At 35.2% G+C, this 19,842-nt stretch overlaps 1 protein-coding gene and 1 long non-coding RNA gene across 53 annotated transcripts in view; one reads left to right on the forward strand and one right to left on the reverse strand.

Annotated features, from left to right (window-relative positions):
* Positions 1–19,842, forward strand: part of rbfox3a (RNA binding fox-1 homolog 3a) — an 886,893-nt gene that overhangs the window by 845,892 nt on the left and 21,159 nt on the right. For 28 of the 50 annotated variants that reach the window (XM_087276601.1, XM_087276616.1, XM_087276621.1 and 25 more), the window contains one exon: positions 11,172–11,250. In XM_087276601.1, the coding sequence (XP_087132727.1) occupies positions 11,172–11,250 (79 nt within the window). Of the gene's footprint in view, positions 1–11,171; positions 11,251–15,894; positions 17,470–19,842 lie in introns of those variants that run through there. The other 22 variants (XM_087276576.1, XM_087276605.1, XM_087276577.1 and 19 more) reach the window with 1 other exon arrangement.
* Positions 1–19,842, reverse strand: part of LOC141376839 (uncharacterized) — a 113,291-nt gene that overhangs the window by 63,979 nt on the left and 29,470 nt on the right. The window contains exon 4 of one of the 3 annotated variants that reach the window (XR_015504326.1): positions 15,487–15,784. The exons of the other annotated variants lie outside the window; for them this stretch is intronic. This is a non-coding gene — a long non-coding RNA (uncharacterized LOC141376839). Of the gene's footprint in view, positions 1–15,486; positions 15,785–19,842 lie in introns of those variants that run through there. 3 annotated transcript variants of the gene reach the window in all.

Genomic DNA, 19,842 nt, shown 5'->3' on the forward strand with positions numbered 1-19,842 from the left:
CTAATAGAGCTATCTAATAAATTAGGTTTAAGCCCTTGTGACACATAAAATCTGTCTAGCCTAGCTGCACTCACCCTCCCATTTGCTACCTTCACCCATGTATACTGTTTGTCATTTGGGAATTTAATTCTCCACGCATCTTCTAGATCAAACTGAAACAACATTTTTTTTAGGCTTTTACTGGATTGTAAATGAGGCTCTTCACTAAGTCTATCGTTATTAAAATCAACAGTACAATTCCAGTCTCCACCTAAAATCATATAGTCACAAGCACTTTGTTTTAAACTTTCTGTAATGTTTTTAAAAAATTCCACTCTTTCAGTCCCAATATTAGGTGAATAAACATTAATGAACAAATAACTTAAACCTTCTATTTCAGCATTAACCATTAAACCCCTACCATTGATAATTGTAATACAATTCAAAATTTTTACTTTCAAACTTTTAGAGAAAAGTACAGCCACACCTCCACTAACATTACTCCCATGACTTAAAAACACTTGACCACCCCAATTTATTCCCCATTCAACTTCATCTTTTACAGTACTATGTGTCTCTTGCAAAAATATTACATCAAGTTTATTAATATTAACTATTTGCTTTACCATTTCTCTTTTCTGTTTATCCCTCCCCCCATTAATATTCAAAGAACCGATTCTCAAACTACCCATAAATAATGTAAGAGAAAGGGACAGACAGAAACAAAAAGATACCAAACCATGTGACATGCTAAAGACAGACATCACTTATATTTTGCAAGGACTTTTTTGCCTCTTCGAGTTTTGTTTAAATTTGAGACTTTGTTTAGATTAGTAACATGTTTTCTCAATCTAAATCGTTTCTTGTCATCTAACAAATCAAGACTGACCGTTTTCTGTAAATATGCAACCGACCTAATAAATTTTTTAATGTCGTCAAAGTAGTCTTCCACCTTCACAGATTGTCCAAAAGTTTCATCAAGAAAATTATCAATTTCCTCTAATGAATATAAATCTCTCTTCCGACCCACCCCATCAAACCCTTCTCCACCTGACTCAATCTGATCCAGTTCCTCCACATCACTCTCTACATTATTTCGAATATCGATCGGCATTGTTTCTACATCCTTCCTTTCATTATCAATCACAGTCTCCTGCACGTCTGGCACAACTTCACCTGCATCATCACTAGCATTCCTTCTCACTCCTTTAACTTCATCACTTTTTGTGCTGACTTTATCATTCACTAAAACCATCTGCACTGAATGTTCAACTTCAACATTTTCACTGCTAGCTTTGTGAACTTCCATCTCCTTATCCATGTTAGATGCCTGTGCTTTCTGTGTAATGCCACTGCTGCCTGATGCTACATCTTCTTGCCTATCTCCTTCGTTCATTTTTTCTTCAGATCTTTCCATACGCTCTACTTGTTCCCGATGAGGACAAAAAATCCGTTTGTGCCCCACATCTCCACATTCAAAGCACTTCATAGTCCCTGAACTGGCATACACTGTATAATAACCACCTTCGTGCTTAATCTTGAAAGACACATCCAATGACTGAGTCGGAGAATCCAAAAACATGAATACTTGTCTCCTTAGCGATATTACATGCTTCAAACGCGCATCTTTACATCCTAGAGTCACCGTTTTAAAACCACTTGCAAGTTTACCAAACCTACGTAGTTCTTGTTCAATCAATTCATTTGAAATAAACGGTGGAACTCCCGAAATAACCACTCTAGTTGAGGGCACCGATAGCGGTGATACTTGTACAAACATGTTGTTGATGAACACCCCATTTTCAATCAGAGTATAGACAAAAGGCTCTTCTTTCAAAAAAACAACAGTAGCTTTATTCATTCTTGATGCATAAGCTATGTTATCATATCCAACCTGTTCACCTACCGCAAGCAAAGCCTCTTCCATTGTAACCCCGGGCTCCGTAATGAACCGAACCCCGTGTCCAATGGACAGCGGCGGCGTCACTGCGGACGCCATTTGCCGCGAAATTTTCAATCGATTCTGGACTAAATTCCTGCCGTATCTATAAACACCCAATCAATGAATGATGTCTTACCTTTTTCATGCGTGTAGACAGAAAGACAGAAATCCCACAACCGTATAATCACCGAAAAAGACAAGAGACGCTAGCTCTCCATACACGCTCACACTCGCACACAAACAGGAACCGGAAACCGGAAACCCGAGAGAGAGAGAGAGAGAGACAGAGACAGAGGGAGGGAGGGAGGGAGGGAGAGACACAGACTGAAGAGTTGGCTTCAAAGAGAGCCTGATAGCAATAGAGACAGAGAAGATACAGTATACTCTAGAACAGGAGAGGACCAGAGCAGGAAAAAAGAGCCAGAGCAAAACTTTTAAGATACATGGTTTGTATCTCTCTTGACCATCTGACCAAAGCCCAAATACTGAGACATACAAACTGACCAATCAACATGTGATCACACTGTAAAACCCCAAAAGTCCACACACATACTGTATTAATCAGTCCCTGATCTTATCATTATCTGCCTTTGTAATCTGTATGGACCTCCATGGTGAAAAAAACATCTCTTGCCGTATAAACAAATGCATATGATAAGTTACACTGTTACAAATCCAATAGATAATAGCAAGAACTGTTACTTAACTAAAGTGTTACAGTACTAATCAAATGTATTTTGGGGCTGTCAAAGTTTTTGTGTTTAATCCTGATCTGTACACACACAGTTCATTAATTTATAGAAAAGACAACATATTAGGGATGTCCCGATCAGTTTTTTTGAGTCCGAGTCATTTGATTTTGAGTATCTACTGATACCGAAACCCCATCTGATACTTTGATAATACGTCAAAAAAAAAGGATAAAAAGACTGACGAAACAGATCCAGGATGTTCCTTATTTTTTATGCAATTCACTTTGATTTATTTAATTTAATTAATATTTTATCATTCAACAACACTGTTAACAAACAGAATACTTGTGTGAGGTAGCTTGAACAATCAAGTAAAAAATAACATCACTTCTTAGTGTAGCAAGAATTGATATAAATAACATAATTCTACTGTTAAATAACATTAATTCTACTGTTGCACTTTTGGACATTAGTGCAACAGTAAATATAAAATAAATCTAATATTAAAACAAATAGCACCTCGACTTAAAATACCTGGCAGTATATTACAGCTGCTATGGCAATGTTGTCATCATAAACTTTACAATACCTCCAGACCGCAGACATATTAGCGATTTCCACTTCAAGCTGCTGCCGTGTTTTACTTTGCCGATATTTAACCAGTAGCGTCTCTGCAGCAAAGTGATGTCATGCTGCATGCGTTGCTGTTTCTGTGTTAAGTCAAGAAGAAGGTCTAACTCTGTGCCACCACATAACTATAAATGTGTTAAAAATAATGACAAGATAGATAGATAGATAGATAGATAGATAGATAGATAGATAGATAGATAGATAGATAGATAGATAGATAGATAGATAGATAGATGGATGGATGGATGGATGGATGGATGGATGGATGGATGGATGGATGGATGGATGGATGGATGGATGGATGGATGGATGGATGGATGGATGGATGGATGGATAGATAGATAGATAGATAGATAGATAGATAGATAGATAGATAGATAGATAGATAGATAGATAGATAGATAGATAGATAGATAGATAGATAGATAGAGAGATGGAGAGATGGAGAGAGAGATAAATAGATCAAGTGATCAGATCCCCACAACATACATCCCTACAACATTTTCTCAAAAAACACCTGTTTTAATAAACATTTTGTGCATCGTATGGAACTAATTGTAAACAATGCATTTTAACACACATCTTTACATAGAAATCTCCCAAAACCTCATACAGTACATCTGTTGGCTCATTAGTTTTGCCAGATTTTTACAGAAGTAACAAGGTTAACATAAACATAAACTTTATCTTTGAAATAAAGAAGCTGCATTTCAAAACATCACGAATCAGCCAAGAGTGTGTGTTGTAAGGCCTGTTGACACATTATCCATTGTGACTTTTAGCAGTATTTGAGTTCGAAAGTCATCCTGGAAAGTGCTTCCTCAGCTCTGAATGCCCGGTTTGTGTTTACAGATCTGCTTTCTCATTAAATTGGCTTAAATGAGATCATTTAGACATCGCTTCCCAATCTTTGATACACTCTCGCCCTTTAAACTTGAATTCAACCTTTATTTCCGTAACCACTTAGCTTGCTCACTTCAGGCCACAGGGTTGAGTGCATGTGTGTGTGTGAAGACGAAGGTGGTGCAGGGTTGTCAGTAATTTATCCAGGACCTGTGGGGACCCTGTCAGGTTGGATCAGGCCAGGCACTGGTTTAATCTAGGCAAGATTGAGCGTGTCAGTGCCGATAAGGCACGGCCCTGCCTGCCAGCCTGAAGAGCCCAGATAATGTAAGATTTATCAGAGCCAAGCACAGATCCACATCAGAGCAGGTGACAAGACTGGCATTCCACCGCACTTATTTCAGCCCCCTTCCTGCGTCCCCTCTTTCACTCCAGCTCTCTTTTTTCTCTCTCCACTGCTTTCTGCATCACTTGTCGTTCGCCTCCTTGCTTTCACATAAGCCAGCCCAGCGTTTCGCACTCTAATTTGATATGTCATGGCGGAGGGTTTAAAAGTAAGTGTTTAAATGACACAGACTCCTGAACTCACCTCTTAACAGAGAATTAATTCTCTCATCATTTACTGCCGCACAACTTTTTCTTCTGTAGAACACAAAAAGAAAACATTTTGTTCTGATTTTGTCCATGTGGGGAAAGTCAATAGGTTCCAAAGCAGCATTAGACCCCATTGATTTTCATTGTGTGGACAAATAAAATTCTTTTGTTTTCCAAAGAAGAAGGTAAGTCAGATATGAGGCCGAGTTTTGAGTTTATCATGTCTAAATAACATAAGATGCTTTATAGACCATTTTGAGGGATTTAAACAATAAAAATGGTCCTAATGTATTTCCTGTATGACATTTTTTAAACTTTCAACGCTTTCAAGAATCCAAAAAGGTCCACATGTCGATAAATAATATTTTAAAATCTGTTTTAACGTTAAGATATGATTAAATTGCCTCTTCTTGCAGTTCTGAAATAGTTTGACAACAAGCAGGAAATGTTCATGAGCCAGTGACACCACCACAATGAAATGGCCCATATCAGGAGTACCCAAACTTTTTCATATGAAGGGCAAAAAAACAGATATCATTAAGAGCCGTGGGCTGAAGATAAATATACCAAACTATTTTACATTCAAGTTGTCATGAGTAATTTCCTCATTTATTTCCTAACATTAAAAAATAAATAGAAAACATTACTTTGAATCATATTTTCTAATGCAGTATAACTTTGTAAATTATAACTATTACAATAAAACCATTAAAAATCACATTTATAACACAGTGGAATTCAATGCTGAATACACTAGTCAAGCAGAATCTGCCTTTGCCTTGATTTGCTCACCAAAGTCCTGTATCCATCGGGTGACAGTATGTACATTTTACACTAAATCTGATTAATTGACACCATTTAAATTTAAACATTTAATTTTCGTTAGTTTCTACTATCTCTAAACCATCGCCATCATTCTCCCTCTCTTCTCAGATGACATGGCGTGCCAAATCAAAGGTTACCATGGGCCAACCTTGGCTCGCGAGTCCTAGTTTGGGCATCTCTGCTTTATATTATATGAAAAATGTATTTGACTTTTTGTCTTGCAATTTTGACTCAGAAAACAGTTGCAAGTTTATTTTAATTGCATCTAATAATTCAGGTTGTTTCTCTAAATTGGGGCCTTGTTTATTAGCTGGGTTTATCAGAATCTCACAATTTTTATATCTTGTGATATACAACCAAAAATGTCTGAATTGTGAGATGAATTAGTTCATGTATTTAATAACATAAACAAATAATTAAAACTACATTTATTACAGTGTTTAATAATCTTTGTTTATGGTAGTTAATGAAAATAAATTAATGAAAATGTTAGCTCTTGCCAATTCACAGTGCATTAACTAATGTTAACAAGCACAACGCTGGGTTTTAATATTGCATTAGTAAATGCTGAACTATGATTAATAAATGCTGTACATGTGTTGTTCATTCATGCTTGTAAATACATTAACTAATTTAATCTTATTGCAAAGTGTGACCAAATATTTTTTTAAAGGGGTTCTCTTACTATCAAGTCATTACATATCATTACTATCATGTTAAATCTTTGAAACAAAAATAGTCCCCTAATAAATATATAAGATTTTTTCAGATTTACGAGACCTCAATTGGAAGTTGCCATTTTTCCCCCTCTTAAATTCGAGTTTATATCTATCTAGTAGTTTCAAAATGTAAACTGGATGATAGTTTTGTTTTTACATTTTTCGCTGCTGTGTGACATCTCATGTGACATTATGACCAGGCTTTCAGGTGTATAAACAATTGTTTTGGTTGGTACAAGATTATTATTATTATTATTATTATTATTATTATTTGTTTTTTTTCTATGTTTTGTTTTACTTTATTATTATTTTTTTTAATATGTAAATATGTCAATAAATGTCACAATTATTTGGATCCTTATTTACTTCTCTCTCTATGTCAAAATGTACAATAATATTCTAAAATGTATTTTAAAACATTTTTTTTTAATTTCTATAAACAAATTTGTGAGAAAAAAAACTAAATGTAAACTCATAATTCTGAGATGCGACATAAACTTGCTAAATTAAAATTATTTTTTAAAATGTGTTTTTTATTCTGTGGAGAAAGAAGAATGATTCAATAGTAACATATTTTGTGTTCACTGAAGAAAAAAGTAATGAAGAAACAGAACATGTGAAAAAAATGGCTAAGACTAGCTGTCTAGGTTTACCTCAGAGCGGGTCATTCCCCCATCCCGGTTAATCTGCAGGTTAAGTAGTAGCCTGACTTGAGTGTTATGGGGATTCCCAGCCACCCTGGTCTGCAGTGTCTGTCACCAGCAGTTAAAATCCCCTCCATGCTGCTCTCTCTCTCACTCCACTGAGCTGGCCTGACCTTTGATGTTGTAATAATCCCGCACGACAAAAACCTGGTCAGATCCGATAGTATTTCCATATGTAATAGCATGTCTGTGTGCAGGATTTCCCCTCTCTCGGCTCTTTTCTCCTTCCTCAGTCTGTGCCCTCGGTACCCAGCTCGGCCTGCCTTATCTGCTCCCTGCAGGCCCTCATTTGCAAAGCGTATGTTTGTAGAAAAAGTCAACAAATGAAGAAGGGAAGTGTTGGGGGGTTAATAAATAAATAAAGGAAGAAGTAAGGCCCATCTTGGAGGAATTAGTTCCAAATCGGTACCAATGAAAAGAGTGAGAGAACGCCACCGCCACCAGCAGCCCTGTGCCTCTTTACAGTGCAGCCCGGGTAAACAAGAGAGGGCAAAGGAGCATGAAAGGGATAAAGAGAGCTGTGAACATAAACTCTCTGCCTCCTTCACTCGCACATGCACAACAACACAAAATCCAAAGCAGCCATGCATTTCTTTCCTTGCTGGGCCCTTCCTGCTCCACTGTATAGCTTTAGAACTTTGCAACTTTTAAAATGGGAATTTGATAATGTTGTCATTTAAGGAAGCAATTCTAAAAAATGGTGTGGGGGGTTAAATATATAACCCTATGTGAGGTGTTCAAGTCTGACCTCCTAAGAGATGCATAAATAAAAAAGAAATCATACTAGTTTTTTCATTGGTTAATTAATCATTTATGGAAAAACAGATCATGTTTTTGTCTCAAAGTGACCCAGTGAGCAAGTGAAATTATTGTATTTTGTTAGCGCCCTTTACAGAAATATTTGTTGTTTTGTCAGAAATACATTTGGTTTCATAATTTTGGACTGTTTTCAAGTGATAATTAGGTATATGATCAATTTAATTTAACATACATTCACACCAGCCTCATTAGGGGTGGGTACCGAAACTTGGTACATTATCTGTATTGATGCTACATTATAAAAGACCGAAGTGTCGATTAGCTCTGATGTTAACAGTCCTGCTTTCGATACTGGAGGATTATTGCTAAATAAACATTACTTACAGTAGCTTAATTTAACTGACCAACCTTTTCTGATTTGCGTTATTTGATATTCATCTGCAAAGTTGGCAATCTCACATGAGAAATGCTTATTTTCCGGCGAGCGCGTCAAATATAAAAGCCATTACAGTTCTCGACTGTGTGCGTGCAATCAGAGGAAGCTCACGCTATGCACACACACATAGCTTGCGACACAGACTCGCGCACACAGCTTGTAAGCTTGCGGAGTGAACCAAACGGGTTGTATTTTTCGAGTGGACATCGACAATGTCCGTTGCAACAAGTTGTTTTCTTGTATAAGTGGAAATGCAAGCAATTTGGCTAAGTAAAAGTATCTTTCAAAGGTGCGTTAACTGCAAAAAAAAGTAATGAAAAGTTTTGGACTGCCTAGCTACTAATGGTAACGTTACATCATCCACATCGTTATGCCAGCAGTCAATCACCTAAATTAGTATAATACTAATAGTTAAACAAATACACAAATTCGGTTATAATGAAACAGTATTTTTTCTGCAGTAGCCTAAATGAATCTTAAACATTAAAAATACTTTCACATCAGCTGTATTTACAAATATAGCCTATGAATAGCCTAATAATAAACTGTGCTTATTAAGAAATTATTTGAAAAGCTGCTTATTTTTACATTGCAAGATGCTCTAAAACTAGGTTATAAACACAGTAAACTCCCAAAACACTTTTAACTTATTTATGTGAATGCGTTAAGGAAAAATCATAAACAATATCTCATTTAACTGCATTTTGCAATTCAAAGAGGCTATTTTTAACTGCAGAAAGCACAACCAAGAAACCAAGAAAGATCCTGACGTCTACCAGAAAAGGCAAACATGATTTTTATCCAGAGTCAGTTTCCTTCAAACCATTGTACATTATTTTACAGGAATTATTTGTTTTACAATTATTGGTTTTATTTATGTTATATTAAAAACATTAAAAAATATTCTTTGATGTTAACTCTAATAATAAAAGTGTTGTTAATTCTGTTCAAATTGTTATTTTCTTTCATAAAAAACACTACAAAAAGTACCGATAAGAGAACCGTTAAAGTACCGAACAGATAAGTGGTATCGATAAAAGTAGTAATACCGTTAAAACCTTAACGATACCATCCCTAAGCCTCACTTAGTTTGGTTAAATCATACAAGAGTTCATTTACCTTTTTAATGTGGTTCATTTTGGGCAGGATGAAAGGGGCAGTCGCACTGGGTGTGCATTAAAAGTGGACCAAACAAGCATACAGAGACCTGCTCAAAAAGGTGGTCTCGGAACACTTTCAAACAAACCCTGCAGTAGTTTGTTTGTGGTGAATCGAATCGACCAAAGCGCGAACAATCGCTTTTTTAGACTAAACCAGCTGTGAGGTGCATTATGGGATGAGAAAACATTTTTTGAAACAATTATAGCAGGTCGCGGACGAAAGTGTGGAAAAAGGTTTTGAGGAGTAACTACAATGTTTTAACTAGTCCTTAACCTAGTTTAGTATGCCTATTTAGCAGATTGATCGCATGTTTAACCCTTTGCTAGCTAGTTACATTGTTGCTTGTGTGTTACCAAATTCTTAGCATGTTTTAACATGTTGTTTTTAAATTTTAACACATTTTTAACTAGTTTTAATAAATTGCCACATTCCTGATAAGTTAGCATATTGCTAATTTCATTTCCTAGCACATTTTACCAGGTTGATAACATTTTAACCCATTTAACCCAGCATGTTCTGGCAATAAACTGCACTGCTAACATGTTCTAGCATGTTGCTACTATGTTTTAGTTGTTAAGGCCATCCATTAGTCCATATGTCTATTGACTTTACCTCCGCTGTTTGTTAACATCTGTGTTTTGCGCACACGTTAATTCTGACCAAGCAAACTGCAGTTTAGGAAATTCACCTAGCCAACGACTAGATTAACTACATTGTCACATGACTGCTTTTTAGTTAGTTTAAACTGGTTCTGTTCAGAGCACTTTTGTGTGAAAAGGATAATAGCAAAATGGCTGAAAATGCTACAGTGGATCACTTTTAGGGAAACAAACTGCAGATGTGAAAACACCCTCAATTTAATTTCACTCCAGTCTTGTGAGTGGATTCAATACGGGTATTTCTCAGATTATATGTTCTCATGAATACCATACAATGATATGATCAAGTACTGTATATGCCAATCATCCAACCAATCAATCAAATAAGTCATAAATAAAAAATATATACACTAGATTTTGCATGATGTGTGTTACTTTTTTCTGAACAACAAAACAAACTAAATTCCAACTATATTATATTATATATTCCCATATTTTTATATGTAATTTTTATCTATTTAGAATGTTTAGCATTATATGTTTTCAGTGGTTATTTTTGGACATTATAATAACATAAAGCATGACATCATAGATCATCATCAAATCCATGGCTCAATATTCAACATTTTTTCAGTTTTTTTTTTTTCCACCACTTTCTAAGAGATTTTTCGCTAATAAATTTGCTTTAATTATTTAATGAATTTCACTAAACACAACATGAAACGCAGCACTGAGAACAGTTTTTAAAATATTAAATACAACTTCTTTTTTTTCTGGAATGAAAGAACAGCAGCACAATTTCCTTAAAAAAATGTTCTGTACTAAAATTGTTCAATTTACCCAAACATTCACCTAACTGTGATATTGTCTTGAAAGAATACATGATTTCTATCTTTAAGCATGTATGTTTAATCATTTCAAATGCACTGCTCTCTATTCATTTCTACATTGCTTTTTCTTTTCTATTTTTCTATGCTTTCCTTTTTCAGCATCATCTCCCCCTCTGACCAATATAACTTTTACCACAAGCTCATAAGATAAAATACTCTGTGCTTTTACTCCAAAACAATAACAAAGCTCCTATCACTTTTAACACACTCTTACCTTTATACCGTATATTTATGGCAAGCCAGTGATTGCATTTTTATCAGACAGGAAGAAAGAGAGGTCGAGAGAGGGAGGAAGGGTGTAGAGTGATAATGGATCTGGTTCAAATGAACAGCGTTTGCTGAAGCATACCATCTTCTTGTAGCTTCAATGCCCTTTTCGTTTCTTGCTTTTCCTTCAGCTATGGCAGAGTCTATGCAACAGCAGACCCTTATCACCACACGATTGGACCTGCAGCCACGTACAGCGTGGGCACTATGGTGAGTCTAGAAATGTGATGCATGAAACATTCATCCGTGCCCTCACACTACACAGACTAGAGCACCCCAATAACATACTAGGCAGAGCCCAAATATAACAATGCTGACAGATATCACTGTTCATTCTTTTAGATGCTGCCAATGGAATGATTGTAAATGTTATAACGGAGCTGCAGTTATGTAGTTGGGGTGGCTGAAGTCTTTAATGTTGTATTTGCTCATATTTATATTTGGGGTCCAAAATTATCAGTCATTATATGTATTATTGCTTAACTTTATTGTTGGAATATTTAATCAGTTCCATGCATGTTCAATAAAGTTCAGAACAGGTTTTTTTTTCATTATTTAACATATATTTATTGAAGACAAATGAATAATTTGATTAAAAGATTTTTGTTATCCTTAATGCAATGCAAGAATTACATTTAGAGGTACGCAACAAATTTCATTTCCTAATTTGCTCTTTTATACGTAGCTGAAATTAATTGTCACTTGTCAATCATTCTTCAGTCCTCCATTGGCCGCACCCATACATACGTCCTCTTTTTCTACAAATTCTCTGCTAAACATTAAAAGCATAAGACTTTCTCAACTGCAAATATTCTCTGCTCACAGAAAGTTTAGCTGCAGAGCTCAAGTTAATTTTAGACAATCAGCTTCATTTATGTCATTAGTACGCAAAACATAAACAATATATCACCTTTGAGCAATACAAATACATTGTTTAATGAAAAGATAGAGACAAAAAAAATAATACAAAATATATTCCTTTTCACAACATTATACAGTGTAAAAAATTATATGGTCATTTACTCGTGACAGCGTATGTTTTTAGTTCATTGTAAATAGCTTAATAAACCATGTTAATCATGTTCTAACTTAATTTTATTAGTTATGCAAGCAGTTTTAAGTCACTGTAATATTATATAAGTTTAAATGACTCATAAAGTTCATTTGATTCAGTTGAAAAATTTAAGGCAACCAGTATTTCTCTTACAGCGTATGCATTTTTTAATGTATAGAATGTATTTTTTGTTCATTCTATAGAACAAAAAGAGATGGCAGATGACCAGAAAATAAAAGTTGGAATATACAATTCACAGCATATTATTTTTTTGGTATCTTTTTGATTTTAACCTAAAAAATGAATGTAAAAAAGAAACAGTACATTTGATTTTGTTCCTCGTATTTTAGATCCCAGATAAATACCCTGAGGACTGAGGAAATTGTTAGAATGTACTCAAGGCACTAAATGGGCTTTTATTTTGTAGATGGGAGAAACCTTTAGATTTAACATTAAACACATCGCAGAATGAAAACAGATCCCAGATATATGTCTAAAAATTGTAGAAATATTTTCAGAATACAACAAATGTTTTCTTTTGGATATGATAGCTTTTTTTATTCTGATAACTCACTTCGGCTACATCAACAATCCCTCCTACAGATAAAACCTTGTTGCAACAAGCCAACTTGTGAAGTGTTTTATTTACTCTCCATAGCAAATTTACGCTCGTATTTGTCACTTGGAAAGTGTTAATTTTGGACCCTGTATACATTTGCATTAATAATGTCAGTAGAATAGATATATGTTTACATATTCCGAGACTCATCAGTTGATATATGTGTGTGTGACAATTTGTCAAAATGGATCCTTGGTGTTTTGTATCTCATTAAATGCAATGGGGTAATCCAGCGCACTGACACTTGATTAGACCTTCCATCTGATGTGGGGATCGTCGTCCTGTTAATGTTTGTTTTTAGCTAGCTTTTGCAGCTAACATCAAAGATGAAAAATTCTAAAACTCCTATCTGAACACAAAAAGAGAAAACTCTTTATGATTTGTTTTTTTGCGGCTGTTGGTCGGGACTTTTCTCAAGATTAACGACCATCAAGCGCGTGCAGCAGCGTGCCGAGGGAGATTAAAGAAAAGGCGAGAGATAGAGGGAGAACGACGGGGAAAAAAGAAAGAGAAAAAAAAAAGATTCCATCGCACCCACCTCCCCCTGCCCATGAGGCTTATTGGACAAACACTCTGCCTAAGACAAATGACTGGAATTTACCAAGTCGACATCCGTGTGATTCTCAAAACCGTACTATTCCCCGGTGCAGCTGCTAGCTAAAAGCTTTCATTAATTAAGACCATTTTTTTCCTCTTCATTTACTTAATTAAAACTGTGGCCTGTGTTGCTTTTTTGCCTCCTTTTTCTTTTTTTCAAATTTTCCTCCCTTTCTCAAGACTTCAATTTGCCAATTTGAGGCATAGCAAATATCCTTCAGTGCTCCTCCGGTCCAATGATGGCCGCAGGGGGGCCGAGGTGGGCTCTCAGAGTTCTCAGTGATCCTAGGACCGAACCGAATGTGACTCAAACGAGCAGAACTCTTCTTAGTACTTACTCTGAGCCTGCTGAGATTGAAATGAATATCATTAAATCATATTTGACCAGAAGATCACAAGTAAAAAGTATTTAATAATGAGCCCCTCTGAGAGTTAGAGGGGGGAAAAAAAGTTAGTTTGCTTTGCTCTCTTTTAGAACAGAATTCATGCCACGTTTAAGGCGTGTGTATTTTGCACAGGGTCGGAGCTGAGGAGAACGGCCCATAGATCCTTTGAAGTTTTTTTGTATTTGGCATTACTGCAGTCCGGTTAAGGAGAGGTCTGAGAAAGTAGCGAGTGTTAGATGTTTTCAGTCAGATCAACCTGAAGGCCAGGCAGCCATGATGGAAAGGTTCAATACAGGGGAGCTGATGAAATCAACCAGAAGGATGCAGCATCCTGTTTTAAGGTGTGTTCACACCTTGCCAAAACTGCCGCAATAACGAGATCCTGTATAGTAAAAAAAACACCCATGTCCTTGTAATTACTACTTGCAAAATGTGAATTTTCGGCGAGATCAAACTTGTTCCACCTGACAGAATTGCATAATTCCGAGGACATGAGCTCCTCCAAGTAGTCCAGGGGCCTGATATATAATTTCTAGGCCCCCTGACAACATATTAACTCTACCCCTCTGAAATCAGTAATTACACAGTGGAGGGTGGGTAGAAATCTGTAGTGTTTTATTCTGCTTTTGGCAGAAATCATTGTCGTACTTTAGGGGATATCGCTCAGATGAAATCTTTATGTCGTTCTTGGGGGGCTAGAAATTAGGGATGTCCCGATCAGTTTTTTTTGCCCTTGAGTCCTAGTCATTTGTTTTTGAGTATCTATTGATACCTAAACCCGATCCGATACTTGTATTAAAACAGATCCAGGATGTTCCTTATTTTTTATTGAATTTGTCTTATTTTAACATTCAACAACTCTGTAAACAAACAGAGCACTTCTGTGAGGTATCTTAAGCAATCAAGTAATAAATAGCATAACTTCTTCACTTTTGGACTTTAGCGCAACAGTACATATAAAATAAATCTAATAAAAAAAACAAATAGTACCGCAACTTATAATCCCTGGCAAGCAATCCTAAGTTTACATATCTCACAGTTTGCTATGACAATGTTGTCGTCATAATAATACCTCCAGACCGCAGACTTTCTCACGCTATCTGCTTCAAGCTGCTTCCGTGTTCTACTTTGCAGGCGTTTACCAAAGTGATGTCATGCCGCACTCGTTGCTATTTCTGTGTTAATTCAAGAAAGAGGTCTAACTCTGTGCCAATGCATAACTATAGATGTGTTAAATCAATGAGAATACATATACACATACATATATATATTCGAGTTCTGATCAAGATGTAACGTCCGATTCGGATCGAGTTCGAAACCACGTGATCGTGATCTGGACATCCCTAGTAGAAGTTATGTTCTGGAGTGGGTCTACCGTGGTAGAAATCATGAAATCACGGTCAAAGTATGGCAATCTTTCCCATGGTAAAAATCATTTGGGTCGCCCTTCAGTAGATCTTAGCTTCAATCAAGATAATTTTTGAAGGATACACCTTAGTTGAAACTGCTGTTGTTCTAAGAGCAGGTTTACTATAGTTATGACCAAAAAAACGGGGGCTCCCTATGTTAACATTCTCATACACATTTAGAGGCACACAACTTTCATTGTGGGGTCAGTCCCCTTCAGTTCAAACCAATCAGGCTAGTTGGCTGGAATCTCTTTCACATTCCAGGAAAACAGATCCCCTGTGTTAAAATTTTGGTGGATCCCGCTCTGTAGATATTATTATAGTTTAAGAGGGGGTCTCCGTAGAACCTCAGTAGAAATGAAGAAATCACAATCATTTTTTGTAAACATTTAATAAGAGACTTTACCTTACAAATTTTTATCAGGTTAATATTCTTGGGGTTAAAGTCACATACCAATTGATCTAGTAGAAATCACAGTCACATTTTGGCAGAAGGCTCCTTTCTAGATGATACCAGATCCCCGCTGATAATGGTATCATCCTAACCTTTCTCCCCATTTGTTGTCATGTCAAGATTACGATAGTGTAAAAATGGCATGGCGTCGCTACCTGGCTGAACTCTGAACTCTGTCACCCACCTGCCCTCGATTCAAATGGTAGCTCCATTCCAATCCTAAACCTTCAAAATAACATGAAAAGGAGGAAAATTACAGAAAACTGTTCACCTTAAAGAATCTATTTAACACTGATTGGGTCATTTTTCTTTTTTTTTCATCTTTGATGTTGCAGGCTAGCCTTTACAGAGGAGGTTACAGTCGCTTCACACCCTACTAAAGAGAGAATCAATCCCCCGACCAAACAAATAAACAAACAAAAGCAAACAAACACAAACAAAACAAGCCACCCAAACGCCTCCAGCTCATAAGCGAACCGGTCACATTCGGGCTAAAGCTCTTCTTATCATCCTACGGTTATCCGGCATTTCTGTTGCTTGGCTATTGATTTGAAAATGTGTTTTGTTTGTATTGAAATGTGTGTTCTGGGAGGGGAGGGGCTGAGTGACAGAGAGGCGGGGGTGGGGGCTGGAGGGCTGCTGTCCAATGAGTTTTCTCATTTAGTCGCGGCGTAGATTTATGGGCATGAGCTCAGCTGATTTATGTGGACAGGGAGTGGGCCAGGAAGTGAGTTTATTTGCCTTACTAAATGGCACAGCAATGAGCAACTTGAGCAAAACAACAGCAGCGCTAGACTCGCACACATATATTTCCAGTCCTTGCATTTAAGGCCCCACTGAACACCCACTTATAAGAAGAGGCGATGACTCCTATTCATTAAAATATGAAAAGAAAAAACTCTACGGTTCGCATATGCTATCTGTAAACTACTAATATAGCCTTACTATTTTTTTTTTCTCTCCAGTAAATATCAAAGAGAAATATGGATATGAACATTCATTTACAAAGCTCCAGCTTTCTCTTAAGGAGCCTATGATTGTTTACCAAAACGTATCGTTTACCTATATTGTAGTAGTGTTCAAACTAATAGTTAGTTACATGGACCCTTCATTAAGCATTTGTAGTAATTCTCTGTCACTCACGCCCTCTTTCACTTTGATGTACTGTTATATAACAGAACATTTATTGTCTGTATGATTGCAACTGTATGTCATTTGGGGAGACTCATATTTATATATATGTACTGTATATTTGGTAAAAGGTATTCCATTGCCACAGGTGGACTTACAACAAATTTGATGAGATTTAATGTGTTTTTATACAGTAATATTTATTTACTTATTTGTTGTTAGTTTTTTTAATAGTAAACATAATTCAGTGTTATTGAGTATTATTTTTTTTTAATGCTTTATTTTTTTTCATTTTAGCAAAGCAATAAAATCAACAAATCAGGTTAATTTTTCCCAAACTATTTATTATTTACATACAACTGTATATCATTTAAGGCAGTGTTTCTCAACCACGTTCCTGGAGAACCACCAGCTCTGCACATTTTCCTTGTCTCCTTAACCAAACACACTGATTCAGATCATCAGCTCATTAGCAGAGACTAAGGATGTAATGGGTGTAACAGATAAAGGAGACATCCAAAACATGCAGTGTTGGTGGTCCTCCAGGATTGTGATTGAGAAATTTAGGGTAATTTAGGGTAAACACAATTGTTATTATTATTAGTATTAGTATCATTTACTTTTTATCATGATTATACTTAATAAGTTATAAATATACAGGAAACTTTAAATCATTTAAGGTATACGCAATTATTATTATTATTATTATTATTATTATTATCCATTCATTTTCTTGTCAGCTTAGTCCCTTTATTAATCCGGGGTCGCCACAGCAGAATGAACCGCCAATTTATCCAGCAAGTTTTTACACAGCGGATGCCCTTCCAGCCGCAACCCATCTCTGGGAAACATCCACACACACATTCACACACACACTATGGACAATTTACCCTACCCAATTCACCTGTACCACATGTTTTTGGACTATGGGGGAAACCGGAGCACCCGGAGGAAACCCACGCGAAGGCAGGGAGAACATGCAAACTCCACACAGAAACGCCAACTGAGCTGAGGTTCGAACCAACGACCCATCGACCTTCTTGCTTTGAGGCGACAGCACTACCTACTGCGCCACTGCCTCGCCATTATTATTATTATTATTATTATTATTATTATTTACTTTTTATTAAAGTATACTTTAATTCTTATATACGAAATAAAGTAACATTTTCAATTGCCACATATGGACTGTAGACAAATTTGATGAGAATTAAATATTTTTTCCATACAATAATATTTATTTACTTATTTATTGTTAGTTTGTTTGTTAGTAAATATAATCGTTTTATTATGTTTAATTATTTTTAATGCTTTATTTATTTTATTTTTTATCATTTTATTTATTTATTTATTTATTTATTCATTCATTTTAACAAAGTAAAAAAATCAACAAATCGGGTAATGTTTTTTACCCAAACTATTTATTATTTACAGACAACTGTTTATCATTTAAGGGATACACAATTATTTTGATTATATTTGACTTTTTATCATAACTATACTTTATATATTTATAACAAGTATACTTTAATTCTTATATACGAAATAAAGTAACATTTTCAATTGCCAATTAGGGCAAATTTGATGAGATTTATTTGTTTTCATACAATAATATTTATTTACTTATTTATTGTTCATTTAATTGCTAAAAAAAATCTTATTAAGTTTTATTGTTATTTTAATAATAATGTTTATTATTAATGTTTTAATTTCGAAGCAATAAAATCAGCAAATTAGGTTAACCATTTATTATTTACAGGCAACTGTTTATCATTTAAGTGATATGCAATTATTATTATTAACATTTTATTATACCTTTGCTTTATATAATTATAAGTATACTTTTTTCTTATATAAGAAATAAAGTAACATTTTCAATTGCCACAAATAAACTTTGTAGTACTTTGGTAGTATAAAAAATCTAAATGTATTATTATCATTATTATAATTATTATCATTTTAATTAACAGTAATAATTATTACAGTATGTTGTTTACTATTTAAGGTCAGTAATACTAATAAAATATCAATCAGTATTGAACATGCATTATGTGATATTAATGTTTCTTACGACCCTTATTGTTTTAAACCAGTACACAAACAAGTCTGCCTGTATCACAGCACAAATTCATGCAGGAAAAGCCCCCAGCAAGGTTTCCTTCAGTTTTAATCTGTTAGATGTCACATAAAGAGCGTACACTTAATCAAGGCCGCTTCTGCTGCTCAGAAAGCATTCTGTAAATAAACACAGTGCGGTAATGTGGAAAGAGAGAACACTTCCCCACTACACGGTCTATTGCACCCTCTAGCTGATGAGACGTCCACAATCCCACTGCAACAACAGACATGACAGGGAGAGCAATTACCGTTCAGCACTCAAATCTCCATCAAACTTATGTTAATGCAGAGTCCAGTGGAACATCACTTTGATATCATTTTAACCAACAAAGGTGCTGAAATGCAACAGGGATCAGACTAAAATAATAAACATTAAATTAAACAGAGATCGGTTGTGATGTTTTAAACAACATGCTCAGGTATTGATTTGCTGTTGAGTAGATGTTTGGGACATTAGTCAAAAAAGTATGCATTTCTAATAGGAGTGAGCAGATTTAGTGTGCAGGAAAACAATTTAAAATGGGACAAACACCTCTTGTTCTAGCAAGATCAGTGATAACTCATATGGAGACGACTTAAGATATTCACATCTCTAAAAAATATATATATATATACAAATACATAAATTACAGCAGGAGACAAAATTGTGAGTATTTTTATTTAATTTCAGTTAACATTATTTTCTCCTAGAGAAAGTCTCTATTTTTGGCTGGAATAGTGCTCAGCATATCGACGTACATCCCTCACAAGTCTCTCTTTTAAATTCTTATTTTTAATAGGAAGCTATACAGTATTATGTTTGTGCATATACATTACACATTATTAAGGCCAAATCAGGAGCTTATCTAACAAAATAACCTATGATAGCTGTCCAAAAACTAGTACACCCGAATTTATATGCTATAGAAAAATATTAAATTCAAATTTTAAATAGAGCAAAAATCAAGAGAAGCTAAAAAATGGAAAAATTTAGTTGAAATTTTGTAGGTTGTAATTTTTTGCAATATTTTGCTTGAATTTAATTGTATTATCTT

The sequence above is a fragment of the Danio rerio genome, chromosome 12 (genome assembly GCF_052040795.2).
Source record: "Danio rerio strain M-AB ecotype USA chromosome 12, GRCz13ab, whole genome shotgun sequence".
In the NCBI taxonomy this organism is placed as follows: Eukaryota; Metazoa; Chordata; class Actinopteri; order Cypriniformes; family Danionidae; genus Danio; species Danio rerio.